The 12685-nt window shown below is 43.2% G+C and overlaps 1 protein-coding gene across 5 annotated transcripts in view; it reads left to right on the forward strand.

Moving 5' to 3' along the window:
• The window catches only part of PLEKHM3 (pleckstrin homology domain containing M3), a 189160-nt gene that overhangs the window by 72851 nt on the left and 103624 nt on the right, over positions 1-12685 (forward strand). For all 5 annotated transcript variants that reach the window (XM_039240639.1, XM_039240637.1, XM_039240641.1 and 2 more), the window contains one exon: positions 2965-3110. In XM_039240639.1, coding sequence (XP_039096570.1) covers positions 2965-3110 — 146 coding nt within the window. The remainder of the gene's footprint in view (positions 1-2964; positions 3111-12685) is intronic.

The raw sequence follows: 12685 nt of genomic DNA on the forward strand, positions 1-12685 counted from the left end.
GCTTAGCTCATTTAGTTAACTCCTATATTTGAACCTCCAGCATGTTAAGCTTTGGACCTGTGTGCCTGATTGACATACACATTTTTAGACCATACAGTGTCTTAAAATGCATATTTGTGTCTTTTAATACTGTTTATTGCATCTAAGAAATTATAATAAAGCCATTAAAAATTATAGACTAATAAACCCAGTAGTATCTGCCAAAGCATATATCAATATCCAGCAAATGCTTACTGATGTTAATCATATCTAATATCCCAACAACCGAAAAGCCAAAGTGACTCAAATTTATTTTTTGCTGTGTTCTGTGGTGAGAATTGAAACTATAATGATGATCCTGAATTCCTGCAAGACTGTGATCACTTTCTAAATCATTAGGAAAGACTGAATTTTATTCAGTGTCATTTCAGAGTTAAGTCAATTTGACCATAGGCTAATTTTTGGAAACAGCAATATCTCAGAGTCTAGGATGTGCCAGGTTCCACTGACTCCTGTCCCACCGTCCATATATGAACACATGAGTAATGTATCATTCTTAGAATGGGCAACATCTTTCTCATGGGGTTATTAACAAAAGTATGCTGCTTTTAAGAGTCAGATGACCAAGTTAGGAGGATCACTTCTAGGATAGCTCTGAGAAATTAAAATCTCTTCATATGTGGGTGTATATGTGTCAAATAATACTCAGTTTATCATCCTTTCTACCTAAACATTTGCCGATAGTCTCCTTCATGTAAAGCTCTGTGTCAAGTACTGAGGAAGAGAATAGATCTGAGGAGTTGGATAAGCACATAAAAAGACACAGTAGTTTCAGGAAGTGTGTGTTAAATGCCAGATGAGCAATAATGTGGTCAGTGAGTGCAGCGAACAGCATTCCAGTGTTCAGAGTCCAGTAATTGTGACAGCGCCTCCGTCCAGCAGAAGCAACGTGCGTGTTTCATTCTTCTTTATCTCTCACACATATCTCGTTGCTCAGCCAATCTGAAAAACAGGAGCTTGTTATGATTTTGCTGCTACTCAGTAGTAAAGAAATAACTATTCTAGGAGGGAACAGGATGAAGCTTTTGAAGCATAATACAGATACATTTACTTACTATCTTTCAATAAGTCTTGTGTTTAAAAACAATATGGTTTACTTCTCTTCCTGGAGAATACACTGTGAAACTGCTTGATTACTGATGCCATTTTTTTTTTAAACTTTTTAAATTTATTTCTAGGAGACAGAGAGAGAGAGCGTGAGCAGGGGAGGGTCAGAGAGAGAGGGAGTGACAGACTCCGAAACAGGCTCCAGGCTCTGAGCTGGCAGTCAGCACAGAGCCCGACGCGGGGCTCGAACCCACAAACCGCGAGATCATGACCTGAGCGAAAGTCGGACGCTTAACCGACTAAGCCACTCAGGCGCCCCTACTGACGCCATCTTATTTGTGATGAAAGTCCTGTGAGTTTTTGTGATATTTTCATTCATAGAGTACATGCAAATCACTTTCTTCTTAGGTTAGCAGTTTGTTAAACAAAATATTTGGAGCTCTTTTAAGGGAAGTGAGGTATAACAGTAGTAGTATAACGTGGTGGTGGTGGTGATGATGGTGAAGAGTACTCCATTTTATGCCCTTATTATGAAATAGGATTAATGTGAGATTTCTGTGATCAGTATGGTACTTGACCCAACCGTGAAGTGGGCCTCCACATGGAAGGGTTTCTGAAATGAACCAACAGATGGGAAATGTCAGGATAATGTTGCTGTTAGTATAATCATGATTATATGTTCTGGGCTGCCGGGATTTTGTCTTTGGCTTGTGATGGAATTTTATCCTCACCAGTTGGTTCCTCCTACCTAAAGAAAAAGAATGGCTTCTTTGTGACAGAGCTGTGCTTATTACCAGTTCTTCTTAGAGGACCAGGACAGTGCTCACAGAATCATGGATTTCCTCGGACACAAAAAGGGCCTTAGCAATGACTTGCAGGCAGCCACTGGTCCTGAGTAATGGGGAGGATTTGGCAAAGTCAAAATCAGAGAAGAGGGTATGGTGTGAGGAGAAGTAATATGTGCCAATGTGTTAAGGGCGGAGTGAGCACCCTGTTTATTTGGGGAATAGCGAGGAGCATTCTCTGATTCCCACTGGAGAGTCAGAGTCTGTAGTTGGAAAGGTGGAATAGAGGCCAGTTGAAGGACCAGTTTCTTTCACTGACTTCGTAAGTAAAGGAAGGCCACGTATTTGTTTTTAGAATCATTTTAAAATTAGACAAGCGTAGGGGCGCCTGGGTGGCTTAGTCGGTTAAGCGTCCGACTTTCACTTAGGTCATGATCTCGCGGTTCGTGGGTTCAAGCCCCGCGTTGGGCTCTGTGCTGACTGCCAGCTCAGAGCCTGGAGCCTGTTTCAGTCTGTGACTCCCTCTCTCTCTGACCCTCCCCTGCTCACGCTGTCTCTCTCTCTCTCTCTCTCTCTCTCTCTCTCTCCTGGAAATAAATAAAAACATTAAAAAAAATTTTTTTTAAATAAAATAAAATTAGACAAGCTTAGAGTCCAATCCAAGCTCCACCACTTACTGGCTAGGTGACCTCAGACAAAATTCTTAACTTGGCTAAAACCATCTCAAAATGTTATGTGTGTTATATAAGATCCTTTATGAGAAGCCCCCAGCAGAATGGCTGGCGGTGGAAATGGTTTATGAGGAGAAAGTGAGGTATTAATAGCGGGATTGTAGAGAGGCTGATCTCTGATAGCTGTATGCAGAAGACGTGGAAGAGACTAGAAACAGGACCAGTTAGGTGCCGGTTATGGCAATCCCTTGGGAGTGAGGAGGTGAAGCTGTTGGACTAGCAAGGGAAGGACACTCTATACATGTATTCTCTGAAGTTTTTTTTCTCCCCATTACAGACTTTTATTTGAGGGTTGTATAACCTTGTTCTGTGGTGTTAGAAGTACAGCAATGATCATAGACTCTTTCTTTTGCCTTGAACAGGATGCCAGCGATCCATAGGCCTTTCCAATGGGAAAGCCAAGGTGTGCAATTACAGTGGGTGGTATTACTGCGGCAGCTGCCACGTGGACGACAGTTTTCTCATCCCCGCACGCATAGTCCACAACTGGGACACTTCAAAATACAAGGTAAGTGCAGGGTCTGAGTTTGCCTCGTGCTAGCAATGTGGGTGTTTAGATGTTGTGTGGGTCGTAAAGATAATGATACAAGGATCTGAGGCGGGCTTGAGTAGAGAGTCTCAGGAAAGCTGCGCGATCTTACCTAACACTTCTTACCTGCCTCACATTTAAAGGTGGCTCAACTGTGACTTCTGTTAATTTCCTCATTTAAAAAGATATATAGCAGTTTGTTTGTTTTTTTTTTTACTTCGGGGCCTTGATAATTAGCTGTGGGTGCTACAAAAGAATTCTGATAGAGAAACAGGCCTCATTATTTTTTATTAGATTGAATCTCCAAAATCCCAACACTTTAGAGGATAAAAATAGGGGGGAAAAGCATGGGTGAATATGCTTCTGACTTTTGAAGGAGAGGACTTACAGAATTTAAGATATTTCTTAGAGTAACACTCCTACTCATGAGAAGGTCATTCTTCCAGAAATCCATCTCTCTGGACCTAGAACCTAGAGAGAACCTATGAGGACTTCTGGATGGGGGGCACACTAACAAACAGTGCACTGAGCCACCCTCACACCTTTACCTGGACTGTTGTTTGTTTATTTATTTATTTTTGGTATGGGATTCTTTTATTTTTTAAATTTACATCCAAGTTAGTTAGCACATAGTGCATCAATGATTTCAAGAGTAGATTCCTTAATGCCCTGTACCCATTTAGCCCATCCCCCCTCCCACAACCCCTCCAGCAACCTTCTGTTTGTTGTCCATATTTAAGAGTCTTTTATGTTTTTGTCCCCCTCCCTGTTTTTATGATTTTTGCTCCCTTCCCTTATGTTCATCTGTTTTGTATCTTCAAGTCCTCATATGAGTGAAGTCTTGTTATTTGTCTTTCTCTAATTTTGCCTAACATGATACCTTCTAGTTCCATCCATGTAGTTGCAAATGGTAAGATTTCATTCTTTTTGATTGCTGAGTTACACTCCATTGTATATATATACCACATCTCCTTTATCCATTCATCCATCCATGGGCATTTGGGCTCTTTCCAAACTTTGGCTATTGTTGATAGTGCTGCTATACACATTGGGGTGCACGTGTCCCTTTGAAATAGCACACTTGTATCCCTTGGATAAATACCTAGTAGTTGTTTATTTTTAAAAAGGGAGGAAGTGAGAATTACAGGTATATGCTAACAGCTTTGCAAAGTACCTGCTAACAGCCAAGCAGAAGTACAAATATCAGACTTGGTAGCTATAAAAATACAGATCAGTAGAGGAGGAGAGAGGAAGTCTGAGCACTGGGACACTCCACCTTAACAGTGTAGAAAGGAGGGGGTGCCTGGGTGGCTGAGTCAGTTAGGCATCTGACTTCAACTCAGGTCATGATCTCGTGGTGCAGGAGTCTGAGCCCCAGGTCGGGCTCTGTGCTGACAACTGGGAGCCTGGAGCCTGCTTCAGATTCCATGTCTCCCTCTCTCTCTGCCCTTCTCCTGCTCTCACACTCTGTCTCTGTCTCTCAAAAATAAACATTTTTTAAAAAGTGTAGAACAGAGAGGAGCAACCAGCAAAGGAGACTGAGGAGGCATGCAGAGCAAGGTAGAAGGACCCTGGTGTGTCCAACAAGCCACATGAAGAATCTGTCTCCAGATCAATTGTGACAGAGGCTGACACATGGATGATGAGATATGATAAGATGAGCGCTGAGGATTGACCATGGGATTTAGGAACATGGTGGTAATCACTGACCTTGCTGAGAGCAGTTTGAATTGAGCGGTGAGAGTGAAGGTCTGAATAGAGTGGGTTTGGCATGGAACAGGAGAGAAATTAGGGACAAGAATAGACAACTCTTAAGAAGTTTTGCTGTAAGGGGAACGAGAGAGATGAGGAGTAACAGGAGGGGATGTAATATCAAATTGGGTTTGATTTTTGTTTTAACGGAAAAAAATAACAGCATGTTTTCTATGCTGATGTGAACTACCGAAGAGAGAGAGAATTGCTAGAAGATGTGGGTAAGTGAGGAAGATGGAATGGTGTAGACAGCAGGAGGGTTGGCCTTTGCTTGGGGCAGGAAGTAAGAGAAGAGGCAAAGGCTGTGGATGCAGGCCTAGGGAAGTCCTCTTCCATGTACATCAGCCCTCGGATCATTTTATGTCAGCCCCTGTGATCCTACAGAGGTTAAATGCCAGCCCTGGCCACTCTGGGAAGTGCCTTTACCTTCTATTTCATAGAGATAGAGCGGTGATTAAGGCAATAATTCCACCAACCCTTTTATAAACTTGTCTGCATCTACACCCATCCTCCTTCTCCCGCTTCCAGCCACAGAAGAGACCTCACTCCTGTGGAAGGTTTACTCCTTCCACCTCTGCTCACGCTCTTAACTCCTCCCTTAGTTTTGCCAAATCTGGCTGACCCTTGTCAGTTGCTTGTTCTGTTGGACTTCTCTGAGATACAGTATTTGACCAGGAATTCTTCTGCCTGGTCTTCGAAGACCCATCCTTGGTTTTCTTCCTACTTTGAACTCTTTTTCTAAGTCACCTTCTGATTCTTTGTCCTCTGCCTACACCTTTAATGTTGCAGTTCCTTAGGGTCGTGTTTTCTTTTCTTTTCCCACTTTATGCTCTATTGCAGTATCTTTCTCTTCCATGGTTTTAACTCCCTGATGATTCCCACTTTTATCTTCAGCTCCATTAAAAAAAAATTTAATGTTTATCTATTTGGGGGGGACAGAGAGAAGGAGGAAGGGGCAGAGAGAGGGGGACAGAGGATCCAAAGTAGGCTCTGTGCTGACAGCAGAGAGCCTGATGCATGGCACGAGATCATGACCTGAGTCAAAGCCAGACATTTAACTGACTGAGCCACCCAGGCACCCCTCCAGCTCCAGTTCTGCTACCGAAAGGGAGATCTATGGACTTAATTGCCAAATGACACCTTTAGATCTAGCTCTCAGCCTAGTGGTCTTCAAGATACGTGAATCGTAGTGCAGTAGCCAGCTGCATTGTACCGCAGTCCCCCCATGCATAAACGAGGCAGTAGAACTTGGCAAGTTGAGGAATCTAATCCACTGAAGGACTCTAGGCTTAGGATTCTTTTGTGGCCCTGCATCCTGCCAGAACAGAGAATTCTGGTATCTGACTGACGAGCAGCTTTTTTCTGATCCTTCTGTTAGAATATTGTCACATCTGCCTTGAATGAACCTTCCATGCAAAGTACTTTGTACGAACATAGTCTGTATGACCGTTTTTTTACCCCCTTGCTAATAGATGTCTGAGACTTGCTTTCATTGTGACTGTATCACCTGGGAGCAAAGCAAGCAGGAAGGAACCCATAACTGTCACCTACCAGTAATTTCTGAGGTCTAAAAGAAACAAGAAAAGTGCAAGGGGCCATTTGGCTGATATCCCTTCTAGACCTCTGGGCAGCTCTGTCCCCTGGGCAAGTTAGCCTGTGTTTGAGTGTTCTCATCTGTAAAATGAGGACAATAATACTTCATAGGATCACTGCTGGTTAAATGGGTTCATGCACGTGAGGTGTTTAGAATAGTGATAGCACATGCTGTGTGCCAAATAAGCATTCATTCTTATTGTAACTTCCATAGTCACCTACAAAAGTCCTATGCATTGGGACCATATAAGAGAGGCGCTCTGCAAATCACCTTGATAAGCACTTCAAGAGTGGGAGCTGTTGTCATGGTCTTCATTATCCCCACATTTATGTTGCTCCTCTCTGGGAGCTCCCTGGGCACAGGGAACCTGTCTTAGCATAGATTCTGGCACCTAGTAGGTAGGCAGAAATGTATACTGAAAGAATGAAGGAATGAGGCCTGTCATGGGCCCCTCCAAACTCAGTACACCCCAGATCGGCTTCTTCCTCCTCACCGCACATCCCTCCGGAATGTCCATGGCCCCAGCGGTCTCCACTGCCAGCACAGCAAAACTTTACCCTGGATTTGCACTCTTGAGATCACACTCTCTGCTGCACCTGCAGTTCCGCCTCATGAACTCACACCCTCGGTGCACTCCCACGAGGGAGTTTGGTGACTTCCTAACTGTGCCTCCTGCCTGCACATCTTGCCCCAGCAATAGCGGAGAAGATCCTGATCCCGCCGTGGGTAAATCTAGTACCCTCTCTTAGTCTCGGCTTCTTCACCTTTAGAAAGGAGGTGATGATGACAGTAATACAGTAAAACAGTAGTACCTGCTTCATGACAGCGCTGTTCACGTAAAAGAATGATTCCCAGAAAGCACCAGGCAGTGCCTGGCACGCAAGTGCTCAGCTAATGCCAGCTTTTACTCTGACCGTATAGAAGATAAACACAAATCTCACAGCCAGGCACAGAGACCTTTTGTGACCTCTGGTTCTAGCCCCTTCATGCCCTACCTTCCCGCCCCCCAGAGCATCCTCGGTAAGGTCCCACTCCCTCCTGTTCCTCAGTGCTGCCCTGCTGGTGTGCACCTCTCGTCTCCCCCTCGCCCTCATTCAGCATGGCAGACCCTAAGCCTGTCCTAGACCTCATTTCCTCTCCCCCACTTCTTCCTTCCCCTTTCCCACACAGTTGCCATTCTCTCCTCTGCATCTCGGACTTGACACTCTGAATCTAGGGTATAAATATATTTGCCATGTGTGTATTAGATGACAACGTACTTAGAGGGAAAGAACACTGGTTGACTTTGGTTTAGATTCTTTATATTAATCTTCGAGTGGGGCTTTGACAGCTAAGAGAGGTGTAGAGAGAACCAGTGAGGGAGGCAGTCCCAGCTGGGGTCACCGAGAGCTTAGACTAGTGGCACCCGCCAACAGAATATGTGCCACTTCGGGGAGTTAAAATGGAAGAGGTGGCACTAAATGAGGAAAATTTGAAAATCAGGCAGGCTTACGAAGATGCGAAATGGTGGAAGAGATCCAGGTCCGTTTGCAGTGACCTCTAAAAGCCACTGAAACCATCAATTTCGTCATCACTGGCACTTTCCATCTTTTCGCCAAAGCAGACATTTTGCCATGCTGGTCATCCAAGTGACGAGGGTTGATTTTGAGAGGATAAGTAACTAATCGAAGGTGTTAGGTACGCTCATTTCATCCATGTGGTACTTAAGGAAAATCTCCTTTATCAGACCTTCCTACCCGGGTTCTCAGTGGACCAGGGAAGATTTTAAAACAACAGAGCTGGTCGATTTTATCTGGATCATCTCTCACTGGCATTAAGTAACTATATTCCATTTAGTCCAGGATCTGTCTGTCTTTGCTCAGACACCAGGACTTAATGTTCCAAATTGTGAGGATCAATTCAGATCTATCAGTTTCCAAGACCAGACATCATTCTGCTAGATCTGCCTCCTCTCCTTAATAAGAAGTACGTGACTGGCTTGAATATCCATTTAAGTGTGAAAAAATGGTTTTGCAGAGCAGAATGAAATCTGTCATCTTAAGCATTTCCTTGTCTGCCCTCTGGAGTAATCATACTCCTAATTATTTTTAAAGCAGGATTTCATCTATTTTCCGGTATACATCCTGCAAACTGAATTGAGCTCCAGGATTACCCAGCAGCTAAATCTTATCCTCGAGTTCTATAGCCATTTTCTAATGAAATTCTCTTTGAAGATAACTTTCCTCCTACTCTCTGCCCTCCCATTCAAAAATATCAAGCATGACAAAGAGGTGGTAAGGACCTCAGACTTGGCCTCAGCTCTCCCCAAATAGTTCCCTTCTGTTGTGCTTTTAGAAAATATTTTTGTGTCCTAGCCTGAATATTCACATTCCATTTAGCTGGGGGTTTTCCATGTTACGTAAGCTATTTCCTATCTCTATATCTTGAGAGGCATTCAGGGCAAGCTGGACTGCCCTTGCTGAGCTAGAGAGCAGCTCGCTGATGGGAAAAACCACTTGTTCAGAGTCATTTGGAGACTTTGTGAACAAATTGCAATTAACCTTAAGATCTCCCGATTCCCTCTCCATTAGCCCCCGTGCCCGTTTTAAGAGGACCAAGAAGTATTATGGTTGGGATTGATTTTAGTAAGACTTTCACCATGATTTTCCACAATAGACATAGGGAAAAATGTAGGAAGGAAACCTTATACCGAGGCAATAAATGGTCATTTTACTGTGGTAAAATTATAAGTGATCTATTTTTTTTCCCATTCCTGATTTCATTCTCCAAGTTTTAAGTAATGTGACTGTTACTTTTAACTTTTAACTGTATACGTTCTAGAAAATTCAGAAAATATGTATTAGAAACTTGGCTTTTTTAATGCCTCAGAATTAGGACTATAAATAGGATTGTTGTGTCCTGTGGTAACCTCGGTGTGCTTTACTGTGGCATAGAAGGCTACTTTTCCACAAAGAAATTGCCTTGCACTGCTGCACCTTTATTCTTTCTTTTTCAAATATAATACACTTCCACAAATCTCAAGAGTCAAAAATACAAAGGGCATGCATACACAGATGATCTCGCTCCCACCTACACTGTTCTTCCCACCCACAACCAAATTACTCTTTTCTAGTGTATCTCTCCGGAGAGATTTTCTGTGCTGGTGCTTTTTTACACAACAGCGGCGATCGCTGATCGACATGCTGCTCTGGGACAGCTTTCTATTTAGATCCTATCACTCTTCCTGGGCTTGCTTGCCTTTTTTTTTTTTTTTAATAGCCACTCCATATTCTATCATGAATTTCACACGTTTTTACGCATGACAATCTATAGGAAATGACATGATTTTGTTTTTCAGTCTTTTGCTATCGCAGGTAATGATTCAATGAATAACTGTATATTATCTATCATTTTGAATACAAGTTTTCATTCGCCAGTGAGACGGAGGACAGCTTCCTAGATGTAGGGTGTATGTTTATGAGTCTGATGCATATTCTGAGTCGTCCTCAGTCAGGGTCGTGGGCTACACTTGAACCTGTATCTCCTTGCATGCACCTTCCTTCCCTCAGAGCCAAGATGCCAGCTGTCACTTCTGTTGTGACTGTGCTGCCTCGAGCTGTCCTTCCCCTTTTCTACCTTTTAACTCTAAATATGTTGTAAGTGAAATATGTTGTCTAAGTAGCCAAGCTGTTCTAAGAGTGTATGGTTCAGAGCATTGTAAAGCACTCATTCATTTCTTCAAGTATTTATGGAATACCCACTATGCTTACCGTTCTAGGCACTGGGGACACAGTCTCTGCCTTGTGAATGCTCATATCCCAATGGAGGGAGAAAGACCATAAACACACAAATCAGTGGCTTCTAGATAAATGAATGGTTACTGGACTTTATTTTTTGTTTTAGGGTTAAAATCAGATGACTAGCATACTGCCAAATCACATCATAGGTTAGCCTCCCTCCAGAGCCCCCTGGCTTTGTATTTGGGGAAAGGGAAGGACAGAATATGGATAGGGATCACCTCTTCTAAGGAGTGATGAGTAGACAGTTTATGGTAGGGTTTTTATTTTTTAATAACTGTGAATAAAAATAGTGCTACAAGCACAGGCCAGAGTATCCAGAGATCTGAGTTCTGGCTCTAGTTCTACCACAAAATGACTGCAGATAAGTCACTTAAGGTCTCTGGATTCAAAATTTTTTTTCCTATTAAGTATAGGTAATGGATTAATTCAGCATTTCTCAAAATGTGTTCCGTGGAGCATTAACAAGTTCTGTGCTTGTTAATAGGTGTTACTCGAAAAGAGGACTCAAGTGAGGGCCATAGCTGGGCCAGCGCTGTAGCCAGAACAGGGCCCCTTGGGAGAACGCAGCCCTGGGAGCTCACAGCGGGGCAAGGTGGAAGGAGTTGGAGAGAGAGACCCCCTCCTCTGCTGGGGAAGCAGGGCCCAGCCTGTCTTTCGTCTCCCACCGCCCCTGCACCAGGCCTGCACAACCTTAAATTTCTGCCTTGTCTCAGTTAGGTTTGGGACATTGCTGGGCTGAACAGGGTAAGCAGACATGATATCTACAAGCTTTCGTAGACAGTCATCAAGAGAAGGTACTGTGTGGCATTTTTCCTGTTGGGCCTCAGAACACCAACACCCATTGTTGGGGGACTAGTATTCCTTGGAACACAGGCAGAGAAAAGCTGAACTGGACTTTTTTTTTTTTTTTTTACCAGTTCTTGTTATTCTAAAACTATGTTCTCTTCGATCCATTTTCCTTCCTTAACAAAAGCTGAAGTCCTCACAACCCCCACCCGCACCACATCATGTCCAAATTGCTGTCTATGGTTAAACCTTCCCTTTGCTCCATTGCTCTATTACCCAGGGCTATTTTTGTGGGGGAACATCCCAGGACAGCCATTCCAGAACCTCTTTCTCAGAATTATGTAAACCTGAACGACATTCAAGAACTTTAAGAGGTAGCTGTGGCCTGTTTAACAAAAGGCTTTTAAATTTATACCCGTGATGCTTACTACTCACATAACCAGTGTGTTTATAAATGCACTTTGATGTGTGAGGTGAGGACAATGGTTCCTACCTCGAATTCCTGCTCTTCAGCTCTTGAATCATGTAGACCGCAGCTCTGTGACAGGGGACCAGGTCACAGACTTGAGTTCCTATAGCTTAACTTCGTCTGATCATAAGCCTCAAAAGCTCTGGAAAGAAGTTTTATTAACAATATTAATAAACATTAACAATATTAATAAACATTAAGTATTATTTAGTAAGATACTGAAGGGTCAATAGGTTTGAAAAATTAACAGTTGACCCTATAAAAGTTGTTTTTAATGTGAATGGAGTGGGATCACCAAAGGCAATGCCAACCAAAACCATTTTTTAAAAATTATTGGGCCCACCTATCTGCCTCTGTGAGCTGAGATTTTATATCCATCCACAACAGCGCTCCGCCTTCTCGTGGTTTTCGTAATTTGGTTGGCAAGAAATAGGACAGTAGCTCTTAGGTGGAATATATTTGGTGTTCACGTACAATTTATGTAATATTTCTATTAATAGGGAAGAAACTTTTCCTTGTATAAACTTTATGGTTCCCTTCCCTAAGTAACTATATATTTAACATTTTCTTTTTTAAAATGCATTCTAATTACAGTTGAGTTTGAAAGTGGAATCCTTGTACCGGGTCTGCAGGGCTGTTGAGAACTTAGGAAATCACTCTAATTTGCAAAAATAGCATCTTGTACCAAATTTTTAGTTCTTTTCAACTTCCCATACCGGTGTGAGGGAGTGACTATCAAACGTGAGCATGCGCTCAGCCATGCTGCGGGAACCCCCTGGGCGCTGGAGGGTTGCCCACCTAGTCGGGCAGCCGCGGCCACCATTGGCTCTGGATTCCTAGCACCGGTGAATAACTTTGTGGAGCAGTGTCCTAGACATTATCGAAACCAGCTCTGGTTTTGTTTTTAGTAATTTCAGCTTGTGAACACTCATGTCGGTAGCTGCTCTCCCATTCGTCTCACTGCTTTTACTGTCTCTGTAAAAGAACCCCCCCCCCCCCCGCCCCTTTTAGGCTTAAGTACCACCTGAAGAGAGAAGCCTTTTCAGGCCCGGAGACTGCCCAGTGCCCTTTGTCCTCCTGTTCACCTACTAAAAGGTAGCATTGTTAACCTCATTCAGCAGGTCCCTGACTCCATATAAACACTGCTCAATAGAGCCAGAAAGACTAATTGAAT

This window comes from Hyaena hyaena, unplaced genomic scaffold, assembly GCF_003009895.1.
Source record: "Hyaena hyaena isolate Hyena2069 unplaced genomic scaffold, ASM300989v1 scaffold_180, whole genome shotgun sequence".
In the NCBI taxonomy this organism is placed as follows: Eukaryota; Metazoa; Chordata; class Mammalia; order Carnivora; family Hyaenidae; genus Hyaena; species Hyaena hyaena.